Source organism: Elaeis guineensis, chromosome 6 (assembly GCF_000442705.2).
Source record: "Elaeis guineensis isolate ETL-2024a chromosome 6, EG11, whole genome shotgun sequence".
Lineage (NCBI taxonomy): Eukaryota > Viridiplantae > Streptophyta > Magnoliopsida > Arecales > Arecaceae > Elaeis > Elaeis guineensis.
In genome coordinates, this window is record NC_025998.2 from 5,727,906 (window position 1) to 5,751,192 (window position 23,287).

Genomic DNA, 23,287 nt, shown 5'->3' on the forward strand with positions numbered 1-23,287 from the left:
GAATAAAAAAGAAAAGGAATACATCAAATCATTTAGCACTAGGTCTACAGCTAATTTCTTAGCCAAAAAAACTCTTTCTATCTAACAAAAGACGTTTTATATAAATTGTATTTACAGTTTTAATCTTAAAATATATATATATATATATATAATATATATATATATATATATATGGGTAGATATGAATAAAATCGGTCAGATTTGGGTTCAATCCGATCAGAACAAGATTGGATAATTGAGATCTTATATTGATAATCTAAGTCATTGGATGCGTTAAAAATTATATGATTTGAAAATTCTTAACCTATATATTCAGTGATCAAAAAAATATCTAATTTAATTTTATTTAAATTATTTAATTTTTAATTACTTGATGTATAGATTAGGAGTCTTTAAATCATATAATTTTTTATGTATAAATAATTTTAAAATAATAAATATATTTAATTACTTGGATCATTGATATAAGATCTCTATTATAGAATTTCAATCTAATCAAATTTCAGTTCAAATTTAATTATTTTTATTCAAGTCCGTCTCTCTCTCTCTCTCTCTAATATATATATATATATAAGTCTTTTAAACTGGATGCTGGCCATGCATTCATAGAAAAATATAGCTTGCTCTTCACTAGTTTCGATAAATGGGCAAGAGTGCGAGCCATGCATGGTTCAGTGATTCACAAGCTCTATTCAAAATATATCAAATAGCTAGGGGACGGGCAGGGCGGTTGAACCGAAAGACAAGTAGTTGGATATCGTTGGTTCTCTCCAGCACGTGTGCGTGCTTCTGTCACCTTGGCTAGTACAGTTGACGCTTCCCGACCTATTCTCACCAGTACATCTAATCCTAAGAATAAAACTTCCCTCGTCTCTCCAGTTTTCTTCCCCCTTTAAATCCGCGGGGTTCCTATCCTTGATCGGTGGTTGAACTGGTATGAGTCCAATGGAACCCTTGGATGGAGAAGGACCACCTATGCCTCAGTTCCCTTACTTCTCAACCGCCACTTGCACCAGGCTTGTCTCAGTACTGGCCCTCCTCCTGATTCTCTCCAACCAATTACAGCAGCAGCAACAAGAGCCTTCCTCAGTACTGAGCTGTGGAGGGGCACCACCGGCCATTGACTGGGCTTCACTGTTCTTACCGGAGTCCGATAGTGCTCCCGCAGCGATGCCGGCGGGGATTGTTACAGAGTGTGGGGAGGCCAGGCGAAGGCGAAGCCGATGCTACTGGTGGTGGTGGTGGTGTCAAGGAGAAAGGGAAAGAGGTGGAGGACAAAGAAGGTAAGCAGGCCGAGGTTTGCATTCCAGACCAGGAGTCCCAATGATATCCTTGATGATGGTTACCGATGGAGAAAGTATGGCCAGAAGGCGGTGAAGAATAGCACTTATCCCAGGTCTGCTCAAGCTCAGTCCAGCTATTTCTTTCTTTATCAGTGTTTTTTTCTTCTTCTTCTTTTTTTTTTGATAATAAGGGAAGCCAAAAAAAAGCCATCCACATTTATTGAAAAGGAAGAAGATAAAGAAGTCAAAGAAACCATTAGAGACAGATCAACTGAAAGAGCTGTTTAAGGGTCCATGTTTACACTGCCAAAAGACAGAAGAATTAGTCCAAAAGACATGTTAATTAGGGATATGATGGATAAATTTATCATCACCTTCTCATTTTTCACTCTCTAATATTACATAACCTGAAAAGGTCTTGTAAATATGATGGATAATAGGAGCAGACCGAAATAGTTATGAGTATAAATAATAAGAATATTGCATGCAGTGTACATTTGTCTGCCATTATTGATACCCTGAATAGTGTAATGAATGATTACGAGTAGCCGAGAATACGCGAGATTCGAGAAGTGGGAGTGTCACAAGTTCCATGATCTGTATATATAAAATACATTTGGGAGAAATCAGACAATCCGTTTCCCATGGCTCGCCCAAGGCTTCCAAATTGGCTCAAGGTAAAGAGAGAAAATAGCATAATATAGGTATGGCACTAACAGCCGCATCACGACGCTATTCTTTGCATGTCCAGCGGGTGCAACTCAAGCCGCTTTAGCTGATAGGGGGTAGTCAAAAACAATTAATGATGCACCATTTTTTCCTCCTGATCGTGTTGTGAAATTATCAGGATTATTTTTGTTGTTCTCAGAGCAATTAATAGATTGGATATTTTCTCCTTTCATGCAATATAACGTGCAGAAATACACTGAGGGCATAACATTCCACTCATGGTTTATTGCTATAGATATCCAAGCCTGTTTGAATTAAGTGACAACTAGGAGTTTCATTCATGCATGTCCACAAATTACAATGCTCCATATACCCAAGTTTGTTAGACTTTTATAGAGATCCTGCTGTAGATTATTCATACTCAATGGTATCCACAGCAGCAAAACTCATGGCAACTTGGAAGAAATAATGCATGTCCTAGTTCAAGGTGGAATCCAATTGTTATATGTACACTTAGGACATGTTAGATAGCAAGTCCAACCAAATTCATGATCATAAATGGTGCAAATTAAGCTGCATGATACTGAATTTGCTTAGGATATTTTAAGAGAAATTAACTTCGGTTGTTTAAGAAAAAAAGGTTTAGTAATTTTAGCATTGATACCATTCGTTTAGTAGAGAATTACATGAAAAAATATAACATATATAATTTTAAGAAAAGATGTTAATTTAGAAAAAAAGGATACTAGGTTCATTTACATTCCATGTATTAACAAAATGCTTATAGTTATAGAAAAACTTGGAATAAAAACAAAGATAGTCCTAGAGAGATATTTGACAAATGTGGTTTCATAAAGTCGATCCCAAATATATAATTAGAAAAGTGCTAGAAGATTATGATTATGATATATATAGTCACATATGTACATGTATGTTTATTTATTGATATTTGCGCTTTTTTTATATACATATATCATGATCTCTCTATATGACTTTAGTATATTTTGTTCTCATCTTTGGATTTTGTTTTTGTGTCATTTTGTGGATGTAGGAGCTATTACCGTTGCACTCACCACACGTGCAATGTGAAAAAACAAGTTCAACGTCTATCGAAAGATACAAGTATTGTTGTTACTACATATGAGGGAGTACACAATCACCCTTGCGAGAAACTAATGGAAGCTCTGAGCCCTCTTCTCAAGCAGATTCAATTCCTCTCTCGGTTTTAGTATGCTTTTGTTAAGTTGGGCATAGGAAAAAGTTGCCCATCCTTACAAATTAAACTTGTTCCATTATATAAGATACACAAAGACAACTCAAACTTACAGTTTACAGCATATAAACTTGTTAAATGAAGAAGGAAACAAAAATACTTTTCTATTAACACTTGCAATACCATGACGCACCTTGTTTTCTTTATGTTGTTTCATTTTTTCTTCTTTTATTGGACATTAATAATGCTCTAAAGGTTTGTAGCGAAGAACATGAGGCATGAGAAAACAGGCCAGGATCTCAAACCAAGTTCTAGATGGATCTTATAGTCCTTCTATGAGTTTATAATTGTGGAAATAAAACTTTCAAAGGCAGAACTTTAAAAGAAAGTAATAGCAATCTTGGAACCTTCATTTGATGAAGATCATGTCAGCGATCCAGCCTAATGCATCCGTTAAGAAATGTATTGAGAATTAATTTGTCTTGATCAAGTAGCCTTATTAATTTCATGTTTATTTGGCCTTTGTGAGTCACTATTAGATCAATTGAATTTGAGGAAGATTCATGATCAACTCTCAATTTTACATCAGCAATAATTCTACGATGAAACTTTAGCACACAGTGGACATAGCCAAATATTCTGAAGATTCGGGTATATATATGAAAATTTTCAAAAGCAAGTTGTTGTTTTCGAATGCAAATGACGAATTAGTAAACAAATATAAATCAATTAAATATGAAGCCCATACATGTGATCGAGATCTAGATGCAGACATATTATAGGGGATTCAGCAAGTGCTTCAACGATTATTTTAAACAACAAACTTTTTCTTTGATTCATACATTCATACCTTTACATGGGTAAAATAAGTTATGATATCTCTATTTCTTTTTCGGCAATGTCTCAACCTAACATCAACTATAGAAAATCTTCAAACATATCTTTTATGAGAGGTGCTTAGCTTCAAGCATCATATCCAAAACTAGCTTATAACCCAATGCGATCTATGGGATACCAAATCCAGCTTCTTCTCATCAGCCAAAATTAGCACTTTCTAACTACATCAATCACACATATTATCAAGCACTTGTACAACAACAACATAAATCTTTCCTAACTAGATCAGTCATACATTATCAAACACTTGCACTACAACAACATAAAACTTCTTCAACTGAATTAGTCGTACATATTATCTAGGGCTTGAAGCCTCGAGATCTTCTCCACTGGGTTCTTGGGGAACTAAGTATCACGGATGCGAAAGAGCTCATCGGCTGCGTCCATTGCTCTCGTGATTGCTGGGTTTTTGCGAGAGAAAATTGAGAAGGTTGGCGACCTCCGCACCATTCTTGTCCTAGGCTTCACTACCGCCCTCGGTTCCCTACTAGTGCTCCCTCCCCTGCCTCCACGTTTCTCTCTACCTCCCAATCACCGCCATCTCCCTCTAAATCATCTGCACCACTCACCCCACTCCTGGGATACTCGCCCCATCGATCTCAATAGAGCCCTCCGTCTCACCTACACCACCCTCCGCTGCATCCCCCCTCCTCTGTCCCATATTTGACCATTTTTGATGAATGGTGCTTGAAATCGACGGTGACCATGGAAGTGTTACGGGTTCAGAAGCTATGGATAGAATAGAAGAAGAATGGGAGGTGGAAGGCGGAAGATTTCCAAGCAAAAAAAAATGCTATCTTATGGATACATGATGGACGATATCTTGAAAAAAAAAAAAAAACATATGACAGATGGAGGTTGATGTCTTCATTTTAATATATATAATTTAGATAATAAAAATTAAAATAAATGACATCCAAAATAATGTGGTTATGAATATAGACTAAAAGCCTGTTTGGCAGAAATTTCACTAGATCTAGATAGATTGACCATGGAGCTGAGAAGAAAATATGGCACCTGAGATAGCTGTCCTAGAGGTTGTGGGGCCTAATCCTCGCGGGATAAAAGAAATGTAGCACCCTGGGGCGCGATCTCTTCTTCTGTGGCACCTTTTATTTAATTGATCCCACCGAATCTAGAGAGGTTTTTCTCAAGCAGGCCCTAAATAATCATAATTAATTCATTCTAAGGTGTAACAAGTAAACACAACATTCCTTATCCTTATGTTCTCCAGCAACATATTATTTATAATCAAGGTCCATGAAAAAAAAAAAAGGTGGAACTGCTTGGATGTATTTTCAATTTTTGATAGGCCTAAACATTACACAGTTAAACATATACCGCTTTTCACAAGAATGGCACTCCATGTTAAGCTGGAAAAACAAGCAACTATTTCCATTCTCAATTGGCAGATTGTTTTCACAAATCTGGATTGCAGGAAGTTCATCACATATCATTTAGAAACCAAGCGGCAGATTGGAGACTTTGATTAACTTCAAAAACTCATAATTATGCCCACATCCTACATTCTCTTATATTCTAAATGTAAATGTTTAAAGTTTTATATTTTTGGGATTTTGATTTTGTAGTCCAGATGGATCATCGGAACTCGATGTGGATTACTTTGAACACTATGGATATTCAAGAGGATTATCATATTCAATGTGAATCATCTTAACCACTATAGGTGTCCACAAGAATTACTAGACTTAATATGAATTACTTCAACTACTATGAGTAGAATTTGATGTAGATTATTTTGGCTCCTATGAACAGAACCAAACAAAATCCAAGATATCTGAAGTCGATTCATATGTCAAACTCTAAGAGATCATAACTTAATTATGTGACATCCAATTAAGATAATAACTTTTTTTAAAAAAAAATTGGATAGCTCTTCGAGATCTAACCTTTGCACCAATTCTCTAAGGGATTGAATTAGATCAAAATTTCATAATTTAGACTTCAAAATGGATTGATCAAACAAAAACTTTTCTTTTAGAAAAAATTTTGATCAGATATTATCTCCTAGTCTATAAAGGATTAAATAGAGCTATAAAAGGTAAAATTGATACAGAAGTTTAGATCTACTTTCGATAGAATTTTAATATGTTTTTATATTTATTTCTATTAGTCATATTTATTTTAGAGATTCATCTTATCTAAATTAAAAGAAGAATCCAACCTAAAATTGTATAAAAGAGGACCTCATTAGTATTATAAATAGAGACTATGTACATTAATTTGTGAGGTATGAAAAATCAAAAAGAAAAAAGAACTTAACTTTACTTTTGTAATTCTTCTATCTTCTACTTTTTTTTTAGAGAGATTCGAATTGAACAGGATGAAAGAAATCTTCCTTCTCTCCGATTGAATTAAGTTAGTATTGGAGTGTCAGTCTCTCTATATTTATGGAGGTCTTAGTCTATGGTTTAGATGCACAAACAATCAGGAGAAGGACTACTTTTGCTTCAAGTATATCGAAAGATAAAGATGAGTCTAACTGCTAGTTCTTCCTCGATGACGATGGATAATGAGATAAAGAAATGCCTTACACAATTAGAAGAGAAGATTGCCTAACTTACCAAAATCATCTCTTGGTTGATCATAAGTTCAGCAAAAACACTAAGAACTCTTATAGTGAAGCTATTTTATATGTTTGAAGATAAGGATCTACCATCTCACAAAAAGAACCAAGGCTAGAAACCATCTCTAAGCAAAGTCAAGTAGTTTTACCATGAGATGGAGAAGCAGGTGCTTTCTCATTTTCAATTCTAATTTGGCAGAAGCTAAATCTCCTAAACAAGAAGAGCTTTAATTTATATGGATCTTCAGACTCAATATAGATCAATTTGGCCACTGCAGGTATCCACAAGAATCGCTAAATATAATATGAACCATCTTAGCCACTACGAGTATCAAGAAGAATCACCATGCTCGATATGGATCCCTTTGGCTACTATGAGAAGGATTCGATGTAGATTACTTTGGCCATCAAAATAGGGTAAGACATGATTGAGGAGCAAAATCCATCACATCAGAAAGCCAAATCATATGCCAAACTTCAGAAAGTCATAACTTGATCAAAACAATGCTTGATTAAGATGATATATTTTTTTAAAAAAATAAATAGCTTTTCGAGATTTATAATTTTGGGCCAATCCTCTACTAGATTAAATCAAGCCAAAATGGGCTAGTGAAAATAAGAGTTTATTTTTTGAGAAAGATTTTAACTAAACATTATCTCCTAATCTATTAAAAATTAGATGAAGCGATAGAAAATAAAATTGATGTAAAAATCGAAATCTATCTCTTGTAAAATTTTAATATGTTTTAATATTTATTTCTATTAGTATATTTATTTTAGAGATCTAATTCTATTCAAATTAGAAGATGAATTCAATCCAAATTACATAAGAGAAGGCCTCATGACCAATATTATAAATAGAGATTGTCTACATCAATTTATGAGGTTTGGAAAATCAATGATAGACTAGAGGACTTGACTCATACTTTCATAGTTCTTCTAGTTTTTTCTAGTTTTCTTTTGAAATGTTTGAGTTTTTTTTTTTTAAAAAAAAAATTTATCATCCTTAATCCAATCATTTTGAGGCTTACCTCTCTTTGTGCACTAAAAGAAGAAAAGATAATTGGAATCAACAAAAGTGAAAGCTACCTTATGATATCCCTGAATTAGGATTGATCCCTTTCTTCTCTCTTATGTTTTTTAAAAAAAAAGTAAAAGCTATATGCATAACCCCTTTTAGGTTGGCAAGAGCAATCAAGTTTATAATGATGGGTGATGCACATATTTGGATATCTTTATCTTTTCCAATAGCAAGAGAAGGCATGCTTTTATTACCCACGAGTCACCAACAATTGCTGATATTGATAAACATGAATCATTTGGAAACATAGAAAAATTCTGATCCACAATTGATTGACCGACTTAGTCAATGCTTATCCATTGATTCATCTTACAAAATATTTTTAAATTATATATGGTTGACTTGGTCTTCTCTCAAGTGGGAGGGTGGAGACAAGTCTGTGCTACAAATGATTTGAGTACTCAAAAGATTCCATTTCCCAAGTGACAAGATTCATTTCTTTGTAACAAAAACCATTGGCGAGTCCACCAACCGCGGATTAGATTAGCCCTGCGGTGGACCCGTTGCACACCCGGTGTGAGTCATACTTTTCGTGCGAAAGAATGATTGATCTGCTTTCACGGTGTAAACCGTTGGATTTTATTTTGCACAGTTTTAAAAGTATGATGTGGCTCGATTAGATGAAAGGAAGAGATTTGAGAGCTTTGAAACTGTGGAAAATGTGATCGAATGGTTGACATCGCGACAGAACATCAATCATTCCTTCGCGCGAAGGATACAACCGAACCCTTGGACAACCAAAAGGCCGGGTGTATAAATGGTGTCTCTGACCTTTTGGTTCACCGATCGGTGACGGGATCCGAACTCGGAGACCGGAGTCCAGACTTCCCCGGATCGGTAGTTTCACGGAAGCCTCTAGAAAGCGGAAAGTCCGTAGAAACTCCTCCTGCTTCCCTCTCGCTCGCTCCTTTAAAATCCGCTCCTTCGTTAGTTCTTCTCCGTTTCGCCCTTTGGCTCTACCATTCGCTTCTCTTCCTCTTCTCCTCTCTTTCGCTCTCGCTTGCAGTTCCTGTCTCCCATGGCATCGGATCTTGAGAAGAGGGCGAAGGAAGCCTTCTTCGAAGACGAATTCGAGCGCGCCCTTGATCTCTACTCTCAGGCTCTGGAGTTGGATCCTAAGAACGCCGATCTCTACGCCGACCGTGCTCAGGCCTACATCAAGCTTCAGAATTTCACAGGTAAGAAGGAAAAATTCAGATTCTAGCTACATTGCTCTTGGAAATTTTCAACCGCCTGGTGATCTTTTGTTTCGTCTTCTTATGTTCTGTTACTTGTGGAATTCTTTTTGTTGCTTTTGTTGCTTTCTTTGTATATTCGATGAGTTTGTGAAATGGTTTCTGTTTTTATTTCTTGATCGTCTTTTTCTTTTTCGTGGCCAGAATGATTTGTCTATATCTTCAGCAATGTGTTGATCTTCTCTTCGTCATTTTCTTTCTAAATTTTAAGATTGTCGTAAGAAAAATATTTGATGATAGATGAAACTGCTCCTTATGTGGCCCGTGCTGAGGTGATCTTTTCTTGGTTTCCTCTTTTCTTGTTCTCTGTTTTTTGTGCCTTTGTTTTGGTATACTTGTTGCCATAGGTGAATTGCTAAAACCAGCTGTATTAGATCGAAGTGGATTTGTGAGGTTAGTGACTAGTTTGTGTTTCTTCTTTCTGATTGATATCCTTTCTCGTCTCGAAGAAGTTCTAAGTTCAGATACATATTGCAGGATTGATCTCATCTTGCTGTTTGCTAGATGATTATAAAAGAAGTCTGAAAGTTTGGATTTCAAGATACAGGAATTTATTTGATTCGATTTTTTTTTGTTCGGTTGTTTAGTGGTTGACTGTTTAGCGAGAAACCTTCCATCAATTTTATACTTTTTTCTTAGAAATTGAGTGAGCTTTTTTTTTCTTTTCATCGTATGCAGGTCAAAGCTTCAATTTGTAGAGTGATTATTTGATCTGTTCTCTTCTCTCCTTTTGAAAGAAGACAAAATGAATGATTCTAAGGGCATTAGTCTTTAAGTGCAGAGTTTTGATAGTGATCAGGAATTATCGAATTTGAAATATATTCCCTCTAAGTGATCCCTGATCAGGATAAGCCTTCTCCTTCGACTTGTTGGACATTTCCATAATTTTTACAGAATACGTGAAACTATTTTTTTTTTAGGTGGGATGCAATAACATTGTTGTCAATCATCATGGTCAACTTCAATAATTGGAAAACTTTGGATTTTGAGCTCGAGTCATTTTAGATTGTCGCTAGTCTATTGGTGATCTGCAGTTGTTTGACAGTGGGCCTTATCTAGACCGATACTCAAGCATCATCACCCAAAGACAAAAGCCATTGGCTGAACACCAGCCAGAAAAATCCTTAAATCTAATCTCATGATTGCAGCAACTCTAATCATGCTGCCACTATGTAAGCTACAACTATGATGCTTAGCCCAGTTATACAAGTTTACAATAGTCTATCGTGGTACTTCTTGACAGGGCTATGCAAGCTCAAAAAAGTATATGGAGGTACCTCTCATAGTCTTGTTCAATGTCCACAGATAAGTTTTTCCTGGATAATTAATTAAATGGGGTTATGGAGAATATCTTCTGATGTGGTTGGCGAGTATAATCTTACTTGTATATTAAATTATGAAAGATAACTAGGTGATGGAACAAAGAAGAATTGTGAAGCAAAAACATCATTACATTGTTTTTATTCCACAATTTATTGATGGATTGTTCAAATATATTAGTTGTAAGCTGTAAAAGTTTCAATGTTTAACTTGTTTCTGAGCATTTTGTAGTTTACAATGTTGTTTTATGATACTTCTTTTCTTCCCTTTAATAATATGCAGAAGCTGGCCATCTCTGATTTTCTTCAATAATAAACATTCTTTTACATGGTGTAAACTGATAACAAGTTAGCACCAACTCTTTTTATTTTTTATTTTTTTGAGTGCAGAGGCTGTTGCTGATGCAAACAGAGCAATTGAGTTGGATTCTTTACTGTCTAAAGCCTACTTGCGGAAAGGGTTGGTTCAGTGCTTTTTTTTCGAAGAATGTTCATCACTTGTAGTCAACTTTGTTCTGTATCTTGTTCCTCTGAAAAACATTTAAGTTACAAGGAGTCACTCCCATTTTCTACCACTTATTTTATGTAGATGAAGTAACAGACACTATGGTGCAGTCATGATATATTATACATTATGTTGGTTCAGCCTCATGCATCAATATCACCATCATTTTTCTGGCACAAGCTGTTCATGTCATGGGCTGGTTGTATATTTCAGACTTGTCAGATGCCTGTTAAAATTGTCTTCCCTCAAAAATTTGATGGTGTATGTTTATGTTTATAAACAGAACTGCTTGTATGAGACTCGAGGAGTATCAGACTGCAAAAGCAGCTCTTGAAGCAGGTTCCTCTTTGGCACCTGGGGACTCAAGATTCACACGACTTAATAAGAAATGCGATGAGCTAATGGCAGGTATTCTCTGTGTTTTAATTTGATGACCCCCTTTTTTTCCATGATTAGCAAGAACAATTATTTCTCCTTATACCCACAAAGTTATAATGAGGAAAAGGTCTTACAATTAAATTCAAGCCTCTTTACATTTTTTGTGATGCAACTTATGGAAGATGACCACCCTTTCGATGAGTCAGCTGGCCTTTTCTGAGCATCATACTCCAAAATCACACAGATAAGACTGCATAGGTTTTGTTTCCTTTTTGTTCTGTATGCCTTTGGGGAAATCATGTAGTGCATGAACACTATGAGTACTCAAACCTACATGCAAGCAGAACTTTCAACCTTCTGGGTTATGCTTGGAACAAACAGAACTACATAGGTTATGTTAGGCTTATATGTACTTATGGTTGTTTTTTTCTTTTGGGTGTAAATCAAGCCTGACACGCATACATGCATGTTTTTGTGTGCGTATATATGTATACATTTGTATATATGGATATATATACACATAGAGGCGCATATATACATGTAGATATGCATCTATACATATAGATATACATACATATATGTGTACACACATATGTATACATATGTACATATACATAGATACATACTTATGCATACATGCATATAGACATATATACATACATATATGTATGTATGGATACATATATATAGACACATGCACACACACATTTAGAAAAGGGCAGCCTAGTGCAAGAGGGTCTCGCCACTGTGCATTCTGGGGAGGTCATATGTCCACAGCCTTACCCGTACATTCGAAGAGGTTGTTATTTGTTTCCATGTTTCGAACTTATGACATCCAGGTCAGAATGAAACGTCCTTGTTGTTGCATCAAAGCTCACCTTCCATGCACACAAATATACATGCATACACGTATCGGTATACAAACATACTTATATTTATAATGTATTGTATGGTGGTGCCTATATATAGATGTACCATAAGCATATCACAATATGATATTACTTATTAGCTTAATTTCAAATTCATGATTTTGGGTGAATGTGATATTAGATTCTGAGCAAATTTCAAGCTTGCTTTATCTTTAAAGGCTATTTTTTGGACAAGACATTCCTAGACTTAGAATATCAGTGATATTGCTAGAATGACTTAAGCAAGTTTTAAAGTGCCGGTTTTGGTACATATGTTAGTATCCAAATAGTATTGGTTGGTATAATATATTCCTTGGTACCAACACTCAATATAAGGGGTCTTGGTTTTCTAGTGGTGGTGTGGTATGCTTGGTATAGCCCGATATTGTTTAGCATTTAAAATGCTGGTATACACACACACACACACACACACATAACTCAAGTATGTTAGGAAGAAGTCCTAGTAGAAAGCATAAGTAATCAATGATGTTTTTAATTACGACAATACTAAAATCAAGAGAGCTATAATTCTCTAAATGACCACATCTCTTTTTCTTTCTCAAACAGGCCTTTCTCCACACCTTTCCTCTTCTTTTCTCAAACTAGGGTCGAAGTTTGCATGTTAAGCATTAGCTTCGCTTTCTCCTAGTTTCTTTTTTATTATTTTTTTATAATAAATTTGCAAATCTCCATGCTTATTTGTTGCCATTGTCATCACCGTCATTTTGGATAAAATTTGTAAACAGAGAACCAGATTTAGGACATACCAACTTCATGGATCATCATTGATCTGATACAGCAAACCATTGAAACATGTTTATCTTTTGTATGTGCACTTTTGAATAAAAATGATGCATATTATTAGAATGTCGACAGGTTTTCCCCAGTCCAGGGCATGATAGTTTCATGCTTGTCTTCAACGTTTTAAATCTGACCTGACATCAGTTTGAGCCTTAGGGTATGGGCTTGAGTCTCAGAAAGTAAATTTCATTAGGCCTATGTTATGACCCAACTCAACCTTGACAAGAAACTTTTGGTTGAGCTGATCTTATCAGACCTAAGACATCAGCTGCTCTACTTTGTGCAGAAACAGCACATCTATATGATGCATACTGAGAAATACATGTGGTGTTCTACTTGTAGCCTGTATCACATAAATTAGCAAGTCTGGTGTGTCTTTTGGTATACTCTAATATCAACAGTGCTGCAGTTTGGTTATCAATTAACAGTCTAGCTAATGTCCTATATGTTTTCATTGCCTACATGAAGGGGAGATGGAGTTTTTATGCCCAACCCTGAATTTTCCTCTTAGGAGACAAATGGATGGACTTGTTCTCTTTGATTATCCTGTATCAAATAAATTAGCAAAGGAGAATGAGCCTTGCTGCAACAGTAAGCACGGGTTCAAAATATGGAAACAACCTCTCCACTAAGGTCGTGTGTATCTAATCGTCCCTAGACCCCACAATGGCGGAAGCCTTGTGCAACCGACCACCCTTTTTTATCAAATAATTTAGCAAATCTGGCATGTTTTTTTAGTATATTCTATTATTAACATTGCTACTGTTTGGTTATCAATTAATAGTCTAGCTAATGCCCCATGTATTTTATTGCCTACTTGAATGGGGGACAGGATATTTCCCCCTTCACTTCTTAGGAGTCAGTCAAATGGACTTGTTTTAGAAAAGGAGCCTATCGATTCAGATTCTACTTAAATCTAGATTCTTCTTCTTTTGTGAATTTTTAAAACCATTAAAACCTGACATAAGATCTAGAAAGCTGACTTTATTATTTGGCATATCAAAATTGATTAAATTGGGCTTGATTCAAGGCGAGTTAATTGATTACAAACATGGAGGATTAGATAGGGCATGGACTGGCTATGCTACTCGTAGGTTGTAGTCAGGTATACTGTTATGTGGCTTCACTTCTTGAGATCTGTACTGAGAGAGTTTATGATATTTTGACCTAGTGGCATCTGCTGACAAAAAAAATGAGATTCTCACAGCTAAACTCTTAAGTTGGTTAATACTAGTTGAATTCTTTTAAAAACATGAATATTACTTTGCATACATAATAGGGCCAAGTATTCTTTTACTTTCCTAACGAATGATTTAGCTTAAGTGTTTTTATTTAAGAGTTGTAAATTATGTTTTTGTTATTGCAGAGGAGACTCACAACCTGCCTGAAAAAGCGATACATGAGGCTCCACCTAGTGCAATTACTCCTTCAGAGGATGTTGGGCCCACTCATGATACATCGTATCAGTCTGCTGTATTTGAGCTAAGCAAACAAAAATATAGGTATTGAAGTTACTAATGGTAAATGATTATTTAGCCTATCATGCATAGAGACTGCATAGAACACAGAAAAGCTAAAATTTTTATTCATCCTTCAATTAAAATCTTGTTAGAAGTTCTTCCTTTGGTTCACCTATGGACTCTTGTGCATCTTTTGTCCCATCCTTCTCATGTTCTTCCTCCACCAACACTTTTATTCTACTTTTATTCTCTTCCATCTTTTCCGAACAAGTGGTGGGGGTGCATGGTGAGGAATTCTTGGGTAGACTTAGTCTACCACATGTGCTGTAGACAAAGCAAATGAAAAGATGCCACATCACTGAAAAATTCTGCAACCACCTTAACAGTGGTGTGTTGAGGTGGTTAAGCAGTGGTGTGTTGAGGTGGTTGCAGATTTTTCGATTCAAAATGCTGATGTAGCATTTTTCCATTGGCTTTGTCTAGAGCAAACATGGCAGAATAAGTCTATCCAAGAATTTCTCGTGGTGAGGAATTGTTGGGCAGATGATTGGCCAAAATAAGAAGTGGTTGGCCATGGAATATAATGGGGTGCATTACATATGGAGTACGATTGGATTCCCCATTCCTCTTGCAATATATGCTCCTCTAGCACCTCTCCCTTTGCCTCTTGCAAGAAAATCCCTCCCTTACAATCAAGCTAGCTGCACCTTCCTTTCATCTAATCCAATATCATATCCAGCCTTACAACTCGTCCCATACTTCTATCTCTTCCATCTTTTCCTAACGGGAGGATGCATGGGAGGATTAGATGGTGGAGCGGTGGGTGGAGGAAGCAACAGTGAAGAGACAGAGTGGAGGAAGGGGATGCCTGGAAGCGGTAAGTGGTTTTGGGTTGGGTGATATCCAATGTGATTGTCCAAATAAAGGGGTGGTTAGACAGAGAAAATAATGGGTTTGTTACATGTGATTGGATTCCTTTCTCTTACTAATGCACATGCTTGGAGAGCACGCTATCTACTTTCAAGTATGAGTTAATATAAGATTGCATTTTAATGCAGACATGACTTCTACAATTCTCCTACGGAATTGGTTTTGAACATTTACGCGAGGCGCATCCTAGCTGAATATGTGACTGTTGACTTTGGTGAACAAATAGTCTGTTTTTCTTTTTCTGAACTTTTTTTTTTTATCTCGTTTATTTCATTTTTATATGATTCTTTACAATTATTTTCTGTGTATTGTTTTCTTTTCAGTTGAGTGTCTCGATCAATATCCCTGGTGAAGAAGCCTACCATTTTCAACCACGTCTATTTGGAAAGGTATGCTTGAATCTTGGATATTGTATTGTCTGCCCATGATGTTATTATCATGATATAAGGAGTACATCCTTGGTTTGTTTCCTCTTTCTGGTGAGCCTTCAGCTATGCTGTTTCCAGTGTCATTCAAAATAAACTTTTATACCATGATTTTTATTGATTCTGTTTGGATGGTGCTGCACCTTGCCGCTCGGGCAAGTGAGTGGGGGTTTGATTCCAGTTGACATCGGCCCTTGAGAGGTAGGATGGGTAGGGGGTCAAAAATGGGAGTAGCCCCTTCTAGTATCAAAATAAAAAGAAAAAAAAAAGTTTTTGTATTAATCCAGGCAAACTTAGATACATTGTATTGCCAACATATCTGAGGTGATATTAGTTAGTAACTTGCTTCTGTTATATTTTTTAGTATATCAGATATTTATGAATAATACTAAGGGCCATTCTACTCTCAATACTAAGGGCCATTCTACTCTCACCGTTATCTGGTTTAGAAAGGGGGGAAATTCATTGACATGTTTCCCTTTTAAACAAGCAGCCTGTTACTGCTTATCAATAAAAGAACAGGCTTTGTGGGTATCCATAAAATCTACTATTCCAATGGGGCCTCAAAATACAAGATGTTGTCAAGGTTTTTCTTCTAATAAAAGGGACTTTGGGTAGTAAATATGTCCAAACTTGAGCTTTGGCTTTACTCACACACACACATACATACATTAATTGTATGCTCACCTTCTATAGCTTGAGCACCAATGCTATGTTTGCTGTATATTATATAATCATGTGGATAAAAACCTAGGGGCACAAGATGTGTCTTAGCATTTATATCTATTACATTTTTAGGTATTAAAAGATATATATTGTCTTGTTTTTTTTTGCGTGCTCTAGCTTTTCTTTTTACCAACCCGGCTCTATCTGTGTTTGGATCAAGCAATGCTTGAACTTGTTACATATATACCTATAGCATGCAGTGCATGTCTTATTATTTTTAGTTATCTAACTTGTCTTGAAGTGATTCAGTGTTAGTGTTGCATGTTCTTATGTCTAATTCGCGCAGGTAGTTGAGAATTGATACCATTTGGCATAACTTCTTGGGGCTAATTCCTTTCTTCTTCCTTGCCTCAATTGATTCTCTGATGGCCAGATTATACCTGAAAAATGCAAATATCAAGTCTTGTCTTCAAAAATTGAAATCCGACTTTTTAAAGCTGAAGCCATCACATGGACATCCTTGGAATTTAGTAAAGAGAAAGCCCTCCTACAAAAGATCAATGCATCAGCAGGTAGTGACTCATCATTTCCGTCTCTTGTCTGATTATGTATTCATGTCTTGTTCCTAATAATCTTAATCTTATGTCTGCACTGTTTGTAAGTCCTTCAGTCACTGTGCAATGAGACTATAATTGTTGACTTTGAGCTACTGATTCTAATGCTCATCTGTGGCTTTATGGAAGGGCTTGTTTGTTTGTTTATGTGTCCATGCGCTTGCTTTCTTCCCATGGCTGTTCTGTTCTCTTCATTGGCTTTTGCATTACCACTGTACATGAATCTTCTTCTTCTTCTTGTCTGATTATGTATTCATGTCTTGTTCCTAATAATCTTAATCTGATGTCTGCACTGTTTCGAAGCCCTTCAGTCACTGTGCAATGAGACTATTTTTGTTGACTTTGAGCAACTGATTCTAATGCTCATCTATGACTTTATGGAAGGGCTTGTTTGTTTGTTTGTGTGTCCATGCACTTGCTTTCTTCCTATGGCTGTTCTGTTCTCTTCATTGGCTTTTGCATTACCACTGTACATGAATCTTCTTCTTCTTCTTCTTCTTCTTCTATTTATTGGATTTAAAAAATTTCCAACAATGATTAGAGATTTTATCAACCTAATATAATTTTAAAAAATTTTAAATAAATGTGAAACACATTATAGTGAAGGTCGTGTAAATGCCTGTTTTTGCACCTTATGTATGCCTAATGCTTCAAACCAAGGTTTGCCATACCGTGCCGAACCGGTCGGTACACCCCATCTCGTACCGGGACAACGGGGAACCGGCATGATTCGATCGGTAAAATCGGTACACCGGCAGTACCGAAGAAAAAAGAACAGAAAGTGAGAAAGAGAGAGAGAGAGAGGGGAGGGGAGGGAGGGAGGTGTGAGCCGTCGGAGGTCGGCGGTGGCCGGCTGCGGCCGTCGGAGGGCTTCCGAACCCCGTATCACCCGATAGGGCTTTCAAGAGAGCAAAAAAGAAAGAGAGAGCGCTCAGAGGGGGGGCGGAGAACCTACCGGACGGACAGTGCCTCCATTGCGAGGCTCGCGGTGGCCGGCAAGCCGACGCCGACTGCTTGGGGGCGGTCGAGCGGGCGGATTTTATTTTAAACTTATGAAGTCGGCAACTCAGTTGCCGACTTAAGAATTTTTTTTTAAAAAAAATAAAAATCGTGAAGCCGGTAAATCGTTTGCCGACTTCACTTAAAATCATGTTTTTTTAAAAAAAATTGCGAAACAGGGGTGATGCCCCTGTTTCACGCCTGCGGCGCCGCGCGCGTAGACTGCGCCCTCCAACGGCCACGGCGGCCAGTCGGAGGCCGTCCGGCGGCCCCGCTGGCTCCTTCTCCTCCCTCTTTTTTTTTTCTTCCTCTTTCTCTCTCTCTATTTTTCTCTTTTTTTTTTTCCGGTTCGGATCATCGGTTCGGTATGGTATGAAACCATACCGAACCGTACCGTCGGCTGGCCGAAACGGCCGGCGGTACCGGTTCAGCATATCTTGCTTCAAATCCTGTTTGGTTCTCATATAAGTTTGTATGAGATATTTGAATGAGCATTGCTGATTGGGTCACCTCCTATGTGGCTGAGCACATTGATAACTAGACCTGGTGTCAGGGTCAGACTTGCCCGCGAGCATTGCAGGACATTTTATTTTTTGATCTTTTGGGGTGTACTCATACTAGATTACTGTGAGCACCTGGTTGTATCAGGAAAAAAAAAGTGTTTACTCCTTTTCAATTGAGAGGAACTTTTCAGTGAAAATGGCCAAATATTTTTCACTAGGTTATGGTGGAACAAGAACCTAAGAGTGCTTCAGCTTTTCTGAATCTCAAAAAATACTCTTACCTATTCTTGTTTTGAGTGCCAAAAAAACGTTGTTTGGCTGAATAAAGCTGGATAAGTGATCTTTATTCTGGTCTTTTCCAAGTCATTCATGAACCATACGAGGCCTTACGCGAAATGAATGTTCACTTGTTTTTGAGGTTTATTGTATAACCTATTTTACCATATCAACCCTATAGGCTAGCAACTTTTCATGGTACCTTGTTAGCATGCATCTAGTGGCAATGGTTAGATTTCATGAAGAATGGCCAAGAAAGACTATGGAGCTTGAAGACTTGGCCAATATGGATCGGTGATAGGATATATGTGTGCTGGTTTATTTATGAACCATACAAGGCCTTACTGGAAGTAATTTACCATATCAGCCCTATAGGCTAGCAAGTTTCCATTTTACCTTAGAATATTTTTAGTGGCAGGGAATTACATTGCGCGGTGCATGGTCAGGAAGGGCAATATAGCTTGAAGACTTGGCTAATATGGATTGTTGACAAGATATGTGTATGCTGCTTGAAGATTCGCCACATGCACTAGTTGGAACTGCCTCACATGTTTTTGTCTTGATTCCATGATTTTGTGGGGCTTTTCGCTCTTGATCTGAATCTCGGTCACTGTGAAACACATTCCAGCATCCTTGTTCATCTCATTGCTCCTCAGTATGCAGAGCACTCATCAACCCCTCTCCCTCCCATTTCCTGCCCCTCCTCGCCATCCCCCAAACCTCCTTGTTCATCTCATTGCTCCTCAGTATGCAGAACACTCATCAACCCCTCTCCCCCTCACATTTCCTGCCCCTCCTCCCCGTCCCCCAAAAGTTGGGGGGGGGGGGGGGGTGGGTGGGGGGGGTTGGTGTGTAGGTAGGGGGGAGGGATAGAGAGCTAACGCTTCAAATAAGACCAGTTGCTTGACTTATCTATCGGATGGCCGAAAGGTCTTTTCGTTTGAAGCTCTTGGATGGTGATTGTCCTGCCATTGGAAACCTCTTATTTGAGCCTGGTCCTTTCATGAGAGAAGCATGCAGCATAAGATGCAGGGCAATCACCAATATATTTTCTGATAAAAAGTGCAGGTTGTAAGGGACATCATTTCCAGTTGAAAGAACCGAGGATGGAAAACCAAAAACCTAATAAAATGAAATTCCAAAGTCCCAAAATGAGATGCCCACTTCTAATCGATTATAGAGTGGTGCAAAATTTTAAAACAAATGAATGCCAGGCAGCTTAGGCGAAGTGGACCATTTAGGTACATGTTAATAATTAGCTCACATATAGGGACCACCTAGGTTCCTAGGCCTGAAGCAGGACCTTGTAAGTGGAGGCTGTCTCGGTGGGTGATATGCAAAGCCAAAGAAAGGAAATTTTTATGTGCATTGCGAATTTGTTTGATGGAGTTCATTCAAATTCCGAACCTTCCTCTTTTTAGTGTCCCTTCTGATAATTTTACAATAAATTATAACCATAATCTGCAAGCTTTGTCCAACTATTCAGGTTCAGTTTTATGACTTTTCTTCACCACTTATCCAATCAAAGCAAAATATTTGTCATTGCTCTGTAAAGATACCTATTTCAGATAGACACATTAATTTTTTTCTCTTCCCTTACGTTTTAACTCTTTTCATAGACACATTATTTCATTTATCATGTCCTTATTTTTTCCAAGATTAATAGTGGTTTTGTTTTCCTATTTGCCTCCATATTTGATATTTTGTAATTAGACCAATAGAAGGTGTCAGCTTTTGCCAAGCTAGTAAAAATTTCTGGAAGTTGTACCCAATGATCTGGGACTGAATTCCACCTTCACGAATCACTAGAGCTTTGGGTGTGACAAAATTTATCTTGTAATCAAATCTGGCCATTTTTGGCCCGATTTTGGGCTGGGTTGGGCATGGAGTTTTGGCTTGTCAGACTGCTCATAGACTCAGATCTATAGACCTGATTAAGATTTGGGCGAGGCCCAGCCAAAACTAAAAAGGCCAGGCCCAAACTTCTTTTAATTAATATATGAAATTTATTGAAATTTTTTGACCCTAATCTGATTGCAGGGTCCAATTCTGCCGCCTTCCGTTTCACTTCCGGCACTATTCTTCTCCATCTCTCTCTCTCTCTCTCTGTGTGCCCCACCTACTCATTGACAATGTTGTTGGGCTGGGATCTGGCTGCAAATTGTTGGCCTGAGGCCTCGCCAGACTCGGAACAACTGAGTTGTTGTTGATATGAAGCTGTGCCTGGCGGGAGTGATGCTCAGATCTATTGTAATTTTAGCTTTAAACACAATACTGTTTCTGGAAATAATTCAAAAGTGAACAGAATTTATAATAATTTCGTTAGAGCATTACGGGTGATATTTAGTTTGCTAGTTATTGATGATTATCAAACCTGTCTTTTGTTTCTGCAGCAGTGAAGTCCCAAAGGCCCTCCTACCCATCTTCAAAATCCAAAGTAGATTGGGACCAGCTGGAAGCCCAAGTGAAAAAAGAGGTAAACTAATCTTCCACCTCCTTTGTCTCCTCCCTTGCATTGTCGAAACTAATATTTTTTTAACATTATCTCTTGATGTGACGTAACATCATAGGAGAAAGAAGAGAAGCTAGATGGTGATGCGGCGTTAAACAAAATGTTCCGTGATATTTACCTAGATGCAGATGAAGACATGAGACGGGCCATGACTAAATCTTTTGTAAGATGACTCATGCCTGTACTCCAAACTTCAGAATTTTTGGATGAATTACTTGGTATTTTTTCTGTTTGGGGAACCTTAACTGGTTCCTTTTGGCAGAATAGTAATTCTTTTATTCTACTGGAAAACCAGAGGAGTAACTTCTTTTTTAAACCAGATTAGTTTTTTTTTTTTTCCGAAGTTAGTCATCATTAATGATTATAAATTTCGTTCTTTAAGAGAATCTGAGTTGCAGATGGATCTTTTGACTACCCTGCGGAAAAAATCTGGCTTTTTTTTAACACTAGGCTGTTGTAAGATTTTTTGTTCAGTAATAGCCTGGTTATTTTGAGAACACAATCAGGTTTGCTTCATTTGGTTGTCTGATGTGGTTTTATAACTTGATCTAGGTGGAATCAAATGGAACGGTGCTGTCAACAAATTGGAAAGAGGTAGGCTCAAAGAAGGTGGAGGGAAGCCCACCTGATGGTATGGAACTGAAGACATGGGAGTACTGACATCATCTTCCGTTCCAATGTTGTTGGCAGTTCAATTTGTACAATGCGATTTTCTATTCAAGGATGGAATGGGTTTTTTTTTTTTTTTGTTTCTGCTGTTATTTATTGGACATGCTGTCGTCTCTTATATCCTTGGGTTTTGTTTTGTACTGTTTGTTCCTAAGTTGTGACAGCTTGTCTGAAAATTGGTTACTTTGTCACTCGTACCTGGGAATTTCAAGCCTTTTCGTCGCTAAAACATTTTCATCATTAAGTGGAATTTCGTCCAATCTTCAGCAAGGTCTACTGCCATGAAAGAAGGGCTTGATGTTAGACTTGGTTTTCTTGCATTATTGTGTTCATTGATGTGACCTTAGGATTGCATTTCGAGTACTTGAAAAATCAAATAGGCACTTGGATGCTGGGTTCTTTATTTGCCTTCCGTTATGCTAGAGCTGGATAACAGAACTTGATGCTTGCCCCCCTGCAAAATACCCTACGTTCCGGAGTGTCTGTTTCAATTGTTTAGAATTAAAAATTAGTTATTATTCATTTGCAGGTTATTATTCCGGGGTAAAGACATGCATCTTTGCCTTTTCTTTTTTGTTGATAAAAGATTATTTTAGGTACTTGTTGGGGTTTGTTCCAATAGCCACAGTTCTTTCCTTCGCGGTTCTAGCCTTGGTTATCGTGTCTTAAAATTAGGGCTCTTTTTGAAAATAATATTAAAAAAAAATTATTTATAAAAATAATTTAAAATCTAACTTGTTTTATCAAAGTAATGCAAAAGAGAAAAATGTCATTTTGAATGACGTTTTTTCTCCCTCCACGTCACTCTTTTTATCTACGATGGTATCGTCTCAAAAAAAAAAAATTTAAAAATACCATTTTGAATAGTATTTTTACAAACGTTATTTTGACTGACGTTTTTAAAAACACCATTCAAAATGGTGTTTTTTATTTTTTTCATCAAAAAAAAAAATCAAGAAATAATGAAAAAAATAATTTTTAAAATTTTAAATTAATAAATAAATTAAAATTTTAATTTTGATTGAAATTTAAAATATAAAAATTTGAATTTGTAATTCAAATAAAAAAAAATTTTAGATGATGTTCTTCATCGAATTATTTTTTTAAAAGAATGTTTAAAAAAAATTTAAAAAATAAAAAATGCCATTAAAAAATTAAAATTTTAAAAAAATTGAGAAAAATAAGAATTATAATTTGAAATTTAAAAGAAATAAATTTTTTAAAATTAATTAAAATAAAAATATCATTTCAAATTACTTTCTCAAATAAAAATTAATTTATTTAAAAAATATTTGAAATAAATAAAAAAATAGCCTAAAAAAATTTCATAAAAATAGAAAGAAATGAAAAAAAGAAA

At 36.6% G+C, this 23,287-nt stretch overlaps 1 protein-coding gene and 1 pseudogene across 3 annotated transcripts; both read left to right on the forward strand.

Annotated features, from left to right (window-relative positions):
* Positions 1–945: 945 nt before the first annotated feature.
* On the forward strand, positions 946–3,296 carry LOC140858679 (probable WRKY transcription factor 24; annotated as a pseudogene).
* A 5,245-nt stretch (positions 3,297–8,541) lies between these two features.
* Positions 8,542–22,190, forward strand: LOC105036259 (protein SGT1 homolog). Of its 3 annotated transcripts, XM_073258995.1 has the most exons (10): positions 8,558–8,908; positions 10,675–10,744; positions 11,073–11,197; positions 14,243–14,378; positions 15,395–15,491; positions 15,590–15,655; positions 16,791–16,929; positions 21,143–21,225; positions 21,320–21,424; positions 21,814–22,190. In XM_073258995.1, exons 1-10 carry the CDS (start codon positions 8,749–8,751, stop codon positions 21,919–21,921), a joined length of 1,089 nt encoding a protein of 362 aa, XP_073115096.1. In that variant the 5' UTR covers positions 8,558–8,748; the 3' UTR covers positions 21,922–22,190. The 3 variants fall into 3 exon arrangements, with proteins under 3 accessions (XP_073115098.1, XP_073115097.1, XP_073115096.1); XM_073258997.1 differs by lacking the exons at positions 21,320–21,424; positions 21,814–22,190 and adding an exon at positions 20,790–20,999 and having other exon boundaries at positions 8,542–8,908; XM_073258996.1 differs by lacking the exon at positions 21,320–21,424 and having other exon boundaries at positions 8,546–8,908.
* The last annotated feature ends 1,097 nt before the right edge of the window (positions 22,191–23,287 follow it).

Excerpts from the sequence above, each read along its gene's own strand:
- LOC105036259 (XM_073258995.1), top strand. The coding sequence starts at position 8,749 with ATGGCATCGGATCTTGAGAAGAGGGCGAAGGAAGCCTTCTTCGAAGAC. Across the intron at positions 15,656-16,790 it reads AACCACGTCTATTTGGAAAG|ATTATACCTGAAAAATGCAA; the intron begins GTATGCTTGAAT and ends TCTGATGGCCAG. Across the intron at positions 21,226-21,319 it reads AAGCCCAAGTGAAAAAAGAG|GAGAAAGAAGAGAAGCTAGA; the intron begins GTAAACTAATCT and ends GTAACATCATAG.